Below are 14,302 nucleotides of genomic sequence, written 5' to 3'. Positions count from 1 at the left end.
CACCAAAAGATAATAACTCTCAAGCTCTAGATCCTATAGAACAAGAAGCCCTTGAAATGACTGACAAGGAATTTCAAGTGATAATTCTAAGGAAACTGAATGAGATACAAGAAAATTCAGCTAGACATCAGGATGAAACGAGGAAAAGTATACAGGACCTGAAAGAAGAAATGTACAAGGAAATCAATGCCCTGAAAAAAAATGTAGCAGAACTTGCCGAACTGAAGAAGTTATTCAGCGAAATAAAAAACACAAAATGGAGAGTTTAACCAGCAGGCTTGCGGAAGTTGAAGAGAGAACCTCTGAACTTGAAGATGGGCTGTTTGAAATAACAAAAGCAGATTAAAAAAAAGAAAAAAGAATCAAAGGCATTGAAAAAAATCTGAGAGAGATATCAGACAACCTTAAGCGCTCAAATATCCGAGTCATGGGTATTCCAGAAGGGGAGGAAAAAGGAGATTGCATTGAAAATATTCAACAAAATAGTGGCAGAAAACTTCCCAGGTGTAGGAAAAATCACAGATCTTCAGATCCAGGAAGCTCAACGATATCCAAACATATTCAACCCAAAAAGGTCTTCTCCAAGACATGTTATAGTCAGATTGGCAAAACTCAAAGACAAAGAGTGAATCTTAAAAGCTGCAAGAGAGAAACGTCAAATCACCTATAAGGGAGCCCCAATTAGGCTAACATCAGACTTTTCATTACTCAGCAAATACTTACCAAGCACCTACTATGTACCAAGCTCTGTTCTAGGCCCTGGGGATACAAGAGTAAATAAGACAAAAATCCCTGCCCTCAGGGAGCTCACATCCTGGTGGGGGAGACAGATAGTAAAGAGCTAAAAAGTGAAACACACAGCATGTCAGAGATCAGACTGATGCGGGCCATGGGGCCAGACCACTGGGTATCCACCAGTGGGACTGTCAGGGTGTGTTCTAATGTCCAGGCCAGGTCTCACAGTGATGGTGCCAAGTGAATTGCCTCCTAAGCCTAGATATTAAACCACATCGTCTCAGGCGCTTATGTGCTCCTGACATTACTACAGAAAGAGGGAAAGATAGGCTTTCAGCTCCCAGGCTTTGCAGGCAACCCCTGTGTCAGAAACCAGCCTCAGAACCCACTAGAACCCACTCAGAACCCATTGTCCCATTGTCTTCAAACTTATTTTTACACTTATTTTCTAGTATGACAGATGGCGCTATTTTTTCACTCACAGCAATGACACAGAGGTTCCTTTTGAAATGAAGCCAGGTAAAAACAATGAGTCACAGAATTAGTAGGTCAAGTAGAGTGAGCACATGGCACAATGGCTAAGGTGTTATTTGTGCCTGAAGTTTGTGAAGTGCTCCTTTATACACTTCTTTTGTGTTAGTTAGGAGCAAGGCTGAGCTGCCCTTACAAGGAGACAAACACTACAGCTTAAACAAGGTAGATGCTTGCTTCTCTCTCAAAGGTTGTAGGGGGCCTCAGCCCCTTTCAATATATATGCATCCTCCTCTGGGTCCAAGCTCTGTTGCCACCGTCTCCCAGAAACAGAGTATGCATTGTGGGTGCTCAAGAAATAGTTGTGGAGTGAACGACTGACTAGGAACGAGTGCATGAGCCAGCCTGGGCTTCTGTGTGGACACAGAGGTCAGGCAGACATGGCTCAGCATGGGGGGTTCCCAAGCTGGGAGGAGACACACAGACAGGAAGCACACATTGTGCAGGAGGGTGGAGGTAGCCCCAGGCACTGTGGGAACAGGGGGAGGCATATGACCCAGCTGCTGGCTGCTGGAAGTCTTTACCCAGGAGATGCCTGACCCCAGTCTGTAGAGAGCACAGTTTCTCAGGAAGGCAAGGGGGTGGCAAGATTTCTTGGCAGACAGGGCAGTGCATACTTGAACTCTCTCTGTTCATTCATTCATTCAGTACCTGTTGCCTGAGGGCATACAGGTGCCAGTCCTCATGCTAGAGACCCAGATGTGGGTCAGCTCAGGCTACCTCTGACACTCCACTCTTGTCATTAGTCCCTGAAGCTTCCCTGGGTTGAATCCACTCTGCCCTCTACCTCCCCTAGCTCCTGAGGGTAGTTTTATCCCCCTTTTCACATCCCTCCCAACTAAAGAGACTTTTAGTAAATGTGATGTGCTTCACAATGAGGATCTTCACTCACCAACATGGTGCCGGCTAAATAAAAAGGTCATAGTAATAATTTTAATATCAGTGATATCAGCATGGATAACAGTAATTCCAGAGCCCCAGCTCCTGACCACAACCGTAGAGGGCTGGGCACATGAAAATGCTTCACAGAGGGGCTGTCCAGTTAGCTCAATTGGGAGAGCATGGTGCTGATAACACCAAGGTCAAGGGTTTGGATCCCCATTCTCACCAGCACCTAAAAAGGGGGGTGGAGGCCCGTGGCTCCCTTGGGAGAGTGTGGTGCTGACAACAACAACTCAAGGGTTAAGATCCCCTTACCAGTCATCTTTTTTTTTTTAAAGAAAAGGGACGGGGAGAAAAAATGCTCCATGGAGAGTTGTCCTACATACTCTGCCCCACCCCTAGCCCAGCCCCCAGTTGGCAACTCGAGGCAGTAACCAAAAGGACCATGAGAGGGTGATGTTGCTGTATGCCCATTTCCTAGCATTCAGATGTGTCATCCTCTAGATTTTCCTGGTGTGCACAACTTTTTTTCATTTATTCAGCAAGTATTCATTTTTTGTACATTCTAGTTCATGGTGGAATGAATGAATAAATGGAAGAGACAGTTCCATTCCCCAAAGCTTTCTGGTGTCCAAGCCCCTTGCTGGGCAGAGCAAGACATAAATCAGGTTTGGTTCCTGCTCTTAGGGGCGCCTGGCAGAGAGGTCCCATGGACACAGACAGTGACAGCCTGTGACAGAAGGACTGCTCATGCAGTTTATAACTTCTTGATGGTGGCACAGCTTTTCTGTGCCATCACTTGCTCACTTGCTTATTCATTCACTATGCACATCCATCCTTAGGCTGCTGGGGAGAGAGGGTCAGATGCACCCTTCCTATACATGTATGTTCACCGTGTCCATAGGGTATCAGCGGACCTATGTACAGGTACACGGGGACCTGGGAGGGATCAATTTCCTCTCCCTAGAGGGCCTGGGGAAGGCTTCATAGAGACCAAGCCCTCAAGCTCTGTCTTCAAGGGAGAACAGCTACCTGCCAGGAGGTCAGGGGTCAGGGTGGGGAAAGGCCACCCCAGGCAGCAGTAGTAGTATAAGCAGAGGCCAGGAAATGTGAGTGGCTCCATGGCTTGTTGGGGACCAGGAGTAATTTGGTGTGGCTAGAATATGAGATAGGAGGATGGACTGGGGGAGACAAGGCCACAGAGGCATAGAATAGCCTTACGTGCCTGGGCTTTACCCATAGGACACCAGGGAGCCGTGGGAGGGCTGTGAGCAGGGAGGGGCAGGGTTGGCTCTGGGCATAGAAATACCCTCTGGGGCCCTGTAGGGAGTGCACAGGAGGCCTGAGCTGGGCCCAGAGCCTTAGGACAGAGGGGGGATGAGTCAGAGAGAGCTGAGGAGCAGGAGGGTGGGGCTTGGGGACTTCTGGGTTGAAGGGCTACAAGGGCAAGGACAGCACCCAGTGACTTGGATGGTGGGGAGCCATTCTGATGGGCCAGACCAGAGAAGAAACAATGGGGCTGGGGCTCTGAGGATGGAGCACAGGTGGTGGATGGATTTCTATCGTTCTTGAGTGGTCTAAGAGGGGTGTGTGTATGTGTGCACGCACACACGTATGTTTTAGTATAAATGTAATATGCATGCATGTCAATCCTCATTTTTCACAGATTCTGCATTTGTGAATTTGGCTACTCTCTAAAAGTATTTGTAACTCCAAAATCAATTCTTACAGGGCTTTTATGGTCCTTTGCAGACACACACAGTGTGGAGAGAAGTTTGAGTCACTGATGCACACATTCCCAGCTGAGAGTGGAACCAGGCAGTGTTCTGCCTCCTTTTTTCAGCTCTCATACTATAAACAAGCATCTTTTTCACTATCTACTCATATTTAATGCTACATTTTTCACATTCCTATGCTGTTTTCCCATGTTGGCGATTTCACTGTTTAGAATGGCCACCTAGCATAGTGCTGAAGAGCTGTCTAATGTGCCTAAGCACAAGAAGGCTGTGATACTATGTGTCAGATAAACTTTGCTCAGGCATGAGTTATAGGGCTGTTAGCTGCGAGTTCAATGCTAATGAATCAACAATATTTATTAAGTAAGGCGTCTTTCAACAGAAACACACATAAAACAAGGTTATGTATTGGTTGATTGATGAAAATATCATGACCAGAGGCTCACAGAAACCTAATGCTATGTTTCCCCTAGGAGCAGTGATTCCAGATTTGCTAATTTGCCGGTCGTAGTGACTCTATAGAACAGAACTACCATGAATAACAAGAATCAACTGTATATATTAGACGTTCAGTTTTTAAAAGTTGCTCTCCTTTGTCTAAAAGGCCTTTCACATGTGCTTCTCTCCCTTCAGGTTTCTTGACAACCCAGAGCCTCTCGTGGGACTGTGTGGCCACTGGATGAGGCCCTCAGGTAAGTCCTGAAGAGGGAGGGAACAGGTACGGGACTAGGCAGGGCAAGATGGCTTGAGTCCATCTTGGGGTTGCCTCTCATTACACCCCTTTGCTTTCTTTCTTTGAGTTTTCCATTTTGCATGTGTAATACATGACTGTTGTAGAAAAATAAAAATCTTCCCCAAAATTCGTAAGTGTCTCTGAACAATAGTAACAACACATACCAAAAAAAAAAAAAACCAAACATACATAACTTTTTTAATGGAACCATGTTATGCACATCGGTCTCCAACTTGCACTGTTTCCCTCTTAAGAGTATATCTTGGAGATTTTCTATGTTGGTACTTAAAGAATTGTTTCAGGTTTTTTTAAATTGTGATAAAATACATATATTATCAGTATTTTAAAAACTGATTGTGGCTCATTAGTCATGAAATCAATTTAGTGGGTCAACAGCAGGATTTAAAAACTTAAAAAGAACACAAGAAATAGTGCCTTCAGGAGTTAAAGAAATGCCTTGTGAAAGGTGGTTTCAGTGATATGTATTTATATTTTTATATATGCACGTGGGTACCAGGTTATAATGTAAAATGTGTTTCTAATGTATCTTAGTTTTGAATTGTTTGAAAAACAGTGGTCTGTCTATGGGTATGATAATTCGTCATATGAATAAACTGTAAGTCATTTAACCAATTCCTCACTGAAAAACATTTAAATTGTCTCCAAGTTTCTGTTTACTCTTTTTTTCCTTTATTGGGAAACTCTTTACTTCTTTTTTCCTTTATTGGGTTTTGGTTTGAATGCCTACATAATATTTGCTTATAAAATAATTTAAACCAAACTGAAACGTATAACATAAAGAGTAAAAGTTTCTGGGGACGGCCCATGGCTCACTCGGGAGAGTGTGGTGCTGATAACACCAAGGCCACAGGTTCGGATCCCATATAGGGATGGCCAATTAGCTCACTGGTGAGTGTGGTGCTAACAACACCAAGTCAAGGGTTAAGATCCCCTTACCGGTCATCTTTTTTTAAAAAAAGTAAAAGTTTCTGTCCCTTCCTGGTCTCCTGCTTAGTCATATTTTCAGAAGTAATCTCTGTTAATGTTAATAGTAAAGTGAGTGTATGTATCAATTACCTATTGCCTCATAACAAACCACCCCAAAACATAATGGCCTAAAATAACCCTCATTTTATTTGTTTATAATTCTTTAAGATGGCAATTTGGGCTGGGTTCAGCCAAGCAGTTCTTCTGCTGGTTTTACAGAGGAACGTTCATGCCAGTGCAGCATCCGGAGGTTCTATTGGCCTGGGTGGTTCAAGTGGTTCCTCACTCTCCCATGTGGCCATTGGCATTGACTTGTCACTGGCAGGTCTAGGAGGCCTTACCTGGGATGGCTTATTTCCACTCCATGGGATCATACATACTGCAGTAGGGTAGACTGGGCTTGGTCACATGATGTTCTCAGGGCAGCTTTTCACAAGGGCAAGTGTAGAAGCTGCAGAGCATGGAGTCCCAGGACATCACCTTTGCCACATTCCCTGTATCAAAACAGGTGACAAGGCCATCCCAGACTCAAGAGGTGGGGAGATAGACTCCACCTTATGATGGGAAAGCAGCAAGTTCACATTACAAAAGGTCATTTATACAGGATTAGGAGGAGCTATCATCTCCACAGTCTCTGTAATCTGCTGCCAGTTTTTTTTCTACATATATAGCAAACATAGATAAATAAACATATGCACACATAGTTTTGTTTTACAAAACTGTTGTTTTTTACAAAATGATTTTTGTTTTTATGAACAAAAATGGGCTTACCCTGCATACATCCTGTTCAACATATGCTTTTTCTGTCCTTATTCATAGAGCCACCACAGCTTTTTGTGACAGCTGCACAATATTCGTGGTTTGTCTAAGCCATAATTTGTAAAGCCAATCCCCATTATTGGACATTTAGGTTGTTTTTGTTTTGTTTGAGGGAGAGGAAGAGTATTTGTTGTTGTTGTTTGCAGAGCTTCTGAAGAGCTTCTATTTTACTCTGTAAGCTGGAAGCAGAAACAGAAATGGATAGTTTGTCCCCCTCTGGCTCTGTAAGGGCTCATTTTTTAATTATTTGAAATCCCTGGGTTCAAATTGTGACTTAGCTGCTCAAATCACACTCCCCTCCAGTTTTCCCTCTGTAAAGGATGATCCCCATGTTGGTTCATTGCAGCTCGGAGATTTTAAGCTGACCCACCAAGAGGTAGAGGTGGGGCAGGGCTTGGGGCAGGGATGGCCCTCTTGGGTGAGGAAGTTACAGCTTCCTTGGGTAGTGCAGTCAGAGTTACATGTACCAGCCCAGGGATTTGCAGGGAGTAAATGTGCCCCCCCTGAGCCTCAGCTTCACCATGTGTAAAATGGGGCCAGTAGTGGCCCCCACCTCCGGCATTGTTCTGACAGTTCAATGCAGAACCCTCTGCGCAAAGCTGGGCCCAGACAAGTGCTCATTTCTGCTGTGGCCGCTAATTAAACATGTTTGGTGCAGACTTTGGCCGGCAGTAAACATTCCCCCAGTAGGGGCTATTATGACTGTTGTTATAGGCATCATAATTGGCACTTTTTAAAAGTGTGATAATGGTATTATGCTTATTTAGAGGGAAAAAGAGAGAACCTTTATCTTTTAATGTAGGTGTCAGTAAATTATGTCACTTGTGCTGGCCCACCTGTTTTTCTAATGCCAGTGAATTAACAATTGTTTTACATTTTTAAACAGTTGGAAAACATGCAAAAGAAGAACATTTCATGGCACATGAGACTTAACCTGAAATTCAAGCTGCAGCATTCATAAATAGTCGCACCGGCACACAACCACGCCCCTTCATTTATGAGTGGTCTGTGGCCGCTTTTGTGCAACGGCTTTTGTGCGATGGCAGCCGAGTTGAGCCCTTGCAACACAGGCACCTGGTCCACAAAGCTGAAAATATTTACTATCTGGCACTTTCCAATAGAAGTTTGCTGGTTCCTGTTCTAGAGATGCACAATAAATATTCATACACAGGTAAAATGACATCGTTAGCTGGGATTTGCTTTACATCAGTATAGCACAGGAAAGTGGTAGGGGTTTTGATGAAACGAGATTGGCTGCGAGGTGATAATTGTTGAAACTGGGTGATAAGTTCTCAGGTGTTCATGATACCGTTCTACTGATGCTTATGTTTGACATTTTCAAAAAATTGAGAAAAAAAAATTTAGGTGCCTGTGACAGTGCCAGGCACAGAGGAAGCACTGAGGAAACGGGCACTGTTGTTGAGACCCTCGTGCCCCGTGGTGCCCCCCACCCAGCTGCCTCTGGGTGCAGCCCCCCAGGCTCTGGGTTTGGGGGGGCACCTCTCAGGCCTCTCCTGGGCTGGGGGGGGTGTCTTGACCACAGAGACCCTGCAGGAGTACCTGAAGGTGGTGATGGCCCTCAAGTATGATGAGAAGCCACCCTACAGCATGCTGAGGAACAATCTGGAAACCCTGCTGCAGGATCTGAGAGTGTCACCCTATGACCCCGTTGACCTCAAGATGGTGTCATAGGTGGAATCCAAATGGGAAAAGTTTGTGAGTCTTAACCCTTCTCACCCCTTTGCCTTGCCCCAGCCCTGCCCAAAGGACTGCTTCCCGTATGTTATTCCATGTTTATACCAGGGCCAACCTCCCATTTAGATGCTGGATTTCTCAGCAGGTTTCTTGACCTTTCCGACCCCCAGGAATGGCAAGTAGCAGAAACCTGACTCAACTTGGCTGTAAGAAAAAGAAGAATTGATTGGCTGTTGTAGTTAGATAATTCTAAGAGAGGTGGGACTTTAGGCATGACTGGATTCAGGGCCTCGAAAATAGCATCAAGGTGTTGTCTGTCTCCTTCTTTCTCTGTCCTTTTTTGCATCCATCTATCCTTCTCTCCCTCTGTCCCTTCACCCATCCACCTGTAGTCTCTGCTTCCCTTTGGGCTGGCACCCCTTGTTCCCCCCATACACAAAAATTAGCCACCTCTGTACCCTGTACCGCACCTTGCTCTTTTCGCTTCACAGTATTTCTGGCAGCTCTTCCCTTGTCAAGCATAGAGCATCCACAGTCTTGCTTATAGCAGCACAGTCCTCTGTTGTGTGGACAAAGGAGACTTTCCAACCAGTGGCTGGGCGTTTGGTTGGTGTCCCGGGTTTTCATTTCACAAACAGTATTGCCTTAAACACCTGTGTGCACAGCCTGACCACTGGTGTGTGCATGTGTTTATGGATGGAGTTATAATTTTGATAGAGATAACCAGATTACTCTCCATCAGGATAATGCCTGTCTGTACTCCCATTAGCACCGTGTGAGACTGAGCAGGAATTTTTCAAAGATCAAAAATAAACAACCTTGACAGTTAATTTTGGCATGGTGCAGGGAAGTGTACTGAAAAGGAGATTCCCCAAGCCCCTCATCTCCACAGAGCTGTCATTTCTCTCATTGTGGTTGGCTGGAATCAAAGCACAGTTATTTGTTTAACTTAGGGCTCCCGCAGGGGACATTTGGCAATGTCTGGACACAGTTTTGGTTGTCACGACTGGGGTAAGGATCCTGTTGGCATCTACTGGGAGAGGTCAGAGAGGCTATTCAACATCCTACAATGCATAACACAGCCCCCACCTCTGCCCCCCAACAAAGAATCATATGGCCCCAAATATCATTAGGGCTGCAGTTTAGAAACCCTGGTCCAAGTGCATTTTTTTTTTTTTTTTTTTTAAAAGATGACCGGTAAAGGGATTTTAACCCTTGACATGGTGTTGTCAGCACCATACTCACCCAGTAAGCCAACTGGCTATCCCTGTATGGGATCCGAACCCATGGCCTTGGTGTTATCAGCACCACACTCTCCCGAGTGAGCCACAGGCCGGCCCCCTGAGTGCATTTTGAATAGCATCTGCTTGGGTAGTGGCCTGTCATCTTGTTAGCTCTTGGATTACAAGTGCTTCTTTATTCCTTACATCAATTACATTAATTACATTAATGACCTGTCCTTACATCAGAGGCTGAAAATATGAGAGAGTGCATGCAAAGCACTTCTCACAGTGCCTGCACACAGAGCACTCCAAAAATGCCAGGTCTGGAGGTTTTTTGGTTCTGTAGTAAGGTAGTAGACTCTCTGCCTTAACCACAGACACTCTCCAAAAGAGAAGTCGTGACCTCTACCAAACTCATTCCTTCCCCAGACTCCCAAGCTCGGTAGATGGCTCCTCCTCCATCAGCCCAGTTTTCTAAGCCAGAGACTTTAGAGTCCTCCCCAACATCCCTCCCTCCTTCACCCCGTCACCTGTCCCTCCAGGCATCTGCCGGTCCAGTCTAGTTGGCCTCATCCAGGTCTCCTGTCCTGGAGGAGCCGACTACACAGTCACTTGGTATAGTCACCTGCTGGCAGTGAGCTCCATGAGGGCAGTGTCACATCTATCTCTGCTGTTCGTTTCTGTGGCCTAGCTCAGGGCAGAGACTCTATCCATATTTATCAGTTGAGCAAGTCCAGTCTTCCCAGGTGCCAACTTATCCTCCCAGTACAAGGGAAACTTAAAAACTCAAAATCTAACTGCCCCTTTCAGGATCACTATCATTTCAGATCTGCTTAATCCCTGGAGGGCACTCACTCAGAGGCAGGTTTGTCCCTTGGGTAGGAACTTAATGAAGAGATGCTATTAAGGAGCCCAGTAATCTTTGAGTGACTTGAAGATCACTTTGCCTCTGCCTTAAGAAAGCTCCTTACACTGGCTGCACGGCTGACCTCCCTCCCTCCCCTCTCCCCCAGTTCACTCTGTGCCGGCCACACCGTCCTCCCCTCAGATTCCAGACGAGGCCAGCTCCAGCCCACCCCAGGAACTGTGCACCTGTTTTTCCCACTTTCCCTCTCATGTTTTACACAGCTGGCTCCTTCTCAAGATCCTGAGGCCTTCGCAGGTCATCCCAGTGAGATGCCTCCTCACCGTTCCTTCGTCTCCTCTATTTTCTGTAAAGCCCTTATTCCCGTCTAGAGGGAGTATTTGTTTAATTTGTGGCATCTCCACACCCTCTCCTCCAGATAGTAAGCCCAGCAAGGGCTCCTTGACCCTCTTGTTCGTGGCAGTGTCCCTACTACCTGGAAGGTGCCTGGCATGTAGTAGGGACATAGAGAGTGATCCTTGAATGAGTAAGACACTAACGGCAATTTTTATTGTCTTCTAGAACTTTCAACTTGCAGTTTGAAATAGAAAAAAAAAATGAAGCAGTTCGACTCAAAGCCTGCTGTTTAATCACAGATAAGCTTCTAGAAGAATCCTTGGAATGTGCATTCCTGCCACTTCTTTAGGCATCACTCATCAGTCTCTATGAACATCAGGGAACCCGGCATTTACCCTCCAGATAATGTGAAGTTTCTTCTTTCAGCCATCGTCTCCAGCCAGCCACTGGGGCTGTGGATGGAGAAGATGGGGGTGGGCCAGCCCTTCAGGGGGATCCCTCCTACCATTGACCCACTAGGCTTTACTAATAAATTGTTTTCTTAGGGTTTAGGGAGTCCAGTGTCTGCAAAGGAAGCTCTTTTTGGAAAAGTTTAGCTTTTCTTTTTCTTATTCATCTGTCCATTCAGCCTTTCATCCAGCCAGTCTTTCATTCATCTATTCGAACTTTCATGCAGACACCCATTCATCCACTATTCCACTTATCCATTCACCCACCAGCCAGCCAACCAGCTGGCCACCAACCCACTTGTCCATCCACCTTTCACCCACCCGTTCATCCATCCACCTACCTACCCATCTATCCCTTCAACCTTTCATTCATCCATCACCCTTTTATTCATCTATCCAAACTTTCATGCACGCACCCATCCATGCAGTCTTCCACTTATGCATCCATCCATCCACCTTTCACCCACCTGTTCATCATCCATTCATCCTTCCATCCATCCATTCTTTTACCACTCATCCTTTACTCATCCCTTACTCCTACTCTTCCACACAAGTATCCTTCCTTTCATTTAACAAATATTCACAAGGTATTTCTTGAGCAGGTGCTACATGACAAGCATGCTGCTACATGGATGTTACCAAGTGAACAAAACATACTAGTGTCCTCGAGCTGATGGTGCATATAGTCAAGTAATAGAGTATTTAAATGAGCCAACTTCAGGTTGTGATGAACACTCTGGAGAAAAAACACAGTGTATGATGGATAGTGAGGAGCCCAAGGATGGGAGAGCTCCTTTGGGGAGAGAGACCAGGAGGGAGACTGGGGTAGTAGTCCCAGTCTGGGAGCATGAGGCTGGGACCAGGCAGTAGGGCAATGTGGATTGTGGGAGGAAGGGAGGAGCTGGGAGAGATTTTGGAGGCAGATCGGTAAGCAGCACCTGGTGAATGATTGGGTTGGGAGGGATTAAGAAGAGGAAGGAGATAAATCTACCCTAAGAATTTCGAGTATCCTGCATCATCCCCATACATTGGAATATGAAGAATCAGAGGCCAGGTGGTGGGAAAAACTGCTCAGAGAAGCACTGATCCTCCTTTCAGACTTCTGAAAGTCTACTGGCCAAAAGCAGCCTGACTCCAGTGACCACACTAATACAGCTGAAAGTCAGTTCCTAAACACCCTAGCTCCTGACAGTGCACCAATCCTTGAATGCCAGGCTTCCTGAAACTTGGTGTGTAATCAACTCTGGCTTTAACCTGGAAGACTGTTCCTTCTACAAACAGCTCTACCTTGTAAACAAAGGGTTAGGGCACCTTTTTTTGCAACATATTGAGTTGTGTTTATTGTTAGTTCTCAAGTTTGCAACCCTTTGAATGGTTCAACCCTTGTTTCTGGTTAGTTGTGAGTTCAGAATTGTGACATACACACTGATATGGCTGTGAGGTTATCAAATCCAACCTTTTCCATTCTTGTAGTTGCTCTTATCAGTGTCTTATTTGTATATATTTAAAGCCCAAAATGACAAAACATAAGTGTAAACTTTATAATGAGTGTACTTTTATTAAATGAGGGAAAAGTCAAAATTTTGAAGTTCCTTGTGCAGTATGCAGTGCATTCAATTTCAGATATGTCGGAAAGTTAGATACAAACCAGCAAACACTAACAGCTTAGCCTCAGAGATGTATGATTTCCTCAACTAGTACCAAAGCAAATGATAAAATAATTTCTTAATTATGGGAAATTCAGGTGAAGATAAAATAATGGCAGCAGAAGTTGTAATGGCCTCCCACACTGTATATCATTATAACTCAGGTCAAACAGCTGTTTGAATGTACTGCTTTCAGAAGTATTTTCTGACTCCAAAATTGCAAGCAAATGTTCAAATTCCAGGACAAAATCTCCTAAAATAATAAAAATATAAAAGCTCTGTTTGCTATTACAGAAGTTATCAAAGATCTAAATGCCTCATCTTTTTATGGCATAGCCACGGATACAAGTTATCACAATGCAGAAAATAATTTCCCTTTGCTTTGAAATATTTTTCTTGTGAAAAAGGCTTGCTTATAAGTTTACTACAAGCAAAATCCTTTCCAGGTGAGACTTCAGAAAAAAAGAAAAAAGAAAGAAAAAAGAGCAAATGTTTGCAAAGATTCTTTTACTGAGTTGGAAGTTAATGAGAAAAATGTTATTGCTTTTGGTGGAGATCTGCAACTACAAATTTGTTGTGTGTTTGTGGAAGACAATGTTTATTCAAAGTGGAAGCGCAGCATCTTCAATGGAAGGTGTTGGTTACCTTGCTCATCTACAAAGTGCCTTCAAGTTCAAACAGCATCTGATGTCCTTTCTACTGACATTGAAGTAATTGTTATGAAATTTTCTTACTTAGCCTTTATACTGTTTGAACTGAGGGATTAAAGCATTTTTATGATTTGTTGCCATTAAGTATTCTTCAGTTCTCTTGTATTCAAAACCCCACTGGCTCTCTTCAACAAATGAAGTTGAGAGAATCCTCAGTTTACTTACTTGAAGCACTGAAATCATACTTTAATTCTGAAGAAAAGGCCCCCAAATTTTTGTCTTTTAAATAAGTCATGGAGTGAAGCACATTTTATTTCTCATTTATATTTTCCCATCTCTGTTTCGCAACAGGATTGTGCAAGTTGAGAGAACAGCAAACAAGGTTAAGTGCTTGTTTCTTGAAAGAACTTGTTGAATGTGTTAAAGAAAGAATTGATGAAAAATGTATCTCTTAAAGGTCTATTACTTGGAAAAGACATTCTTGATTCCTCTGAGTGCATAATTACTGCATCATTTGCCATGACTATCTTTTGAAAAAGATTATCCCTTCATGAATTTTATTATTTTATGTAGATGTTACTAAATCCTCTAGCAGCAGCATGGTAACAAGTGGAATCATCAAGTGTAGTGCTAAAAAGGGGAATATAAGTTGATAATGTCAAATAACAGAGAGAGGCTCTCTAAAAAAAAACCAGTTTAACTGGGAATAGAACACTGGAGTGGGAACACGCGTGCCACAGTAAACTGTGTGCATGTTCAGGGAGGTAAAGGACAACACAGTTTTAAAGGAAAAATGATGGAGTGTTACATAATTGTTTGGGAATAATTATCCTTGGCTGCAAAGATCAGTACAAGGATGATGCCAGTTCGAGGTTGGACAGACAGTTGCCGGACAGATGTCCTCACAAATATTTTTTGTGTAAGGTTGCGACGGCCTTGGCAAGGTTGTGATTTTGCAGAGTCCTTTGTGATAATTTTTGTCAACAGGCATTTGTGCTTGAGAACCCTCCCTTCA

General features: G+C 44.2%; 1 protein-coding gene across 8 annotated transcripts in view; it reads left to right on the top strand.

Annotated features, from left to right (window-relative positions):
• VRK3 (VRK serine/threonine kinase 3) overlaps positions 1 to 13,694 on the top strand; it is a 46,534-nt gene extending 32,840 nt beyond the window's left edge. For 5 of the 8 annotated variants that reach the window (XM_063090220.1, XM_063090214.1, XM_063090219.1 and 2 more), the window contains 3 exons: positions 4,518 to 4,576; positions 7,967 to 8,139; positions 10,768 to 13,693. In XM_063090220.1, the coding sequence (XP_062946290.1) occupies positions 4,518 to 4,576; positions 7,967 to 8,115 (208 nt within the window). In that variant the 3' untranslated portion in view covers positions 8,116 to 8,139; positions 10,768 to 13,693. Of the gene's footprint in view, positions 1 to 4,517; positions 4,577 to 7,966; positions 8,140 to 10,354; positions 10,406 to 10,767 lie in introns of those variants that run through there. The other 3 variants (XM_063090222.1, XM_063090218.1, XM_063090221.1) reach the window with 3 other exon arrangements.
• Positions 13,695 to 14,302: the final 608 nt, after the last annotated feature.

This window comes from Cynocephalus volans, chromosome 3 (genome assembly GCF_027409185.1).
Source record: "Cynocephalus volans isolate mCynVol1 chromosome 3, mCynVol1.pri, whole genome shotgun sequence".
In the NCBI taxonomy this organism is placed as follows: Eukaryota; Metazoa; Chordata; class Mammalia; order Dermoptera; family Cynocephalidae; genus Cynocephalus; species Cynocephalus volans.
The sequence above is the reverse complement of the archived record's forward strand: the minus strand, read 5'-3'. Positions and strand labels throughout refer to the sequence as shown.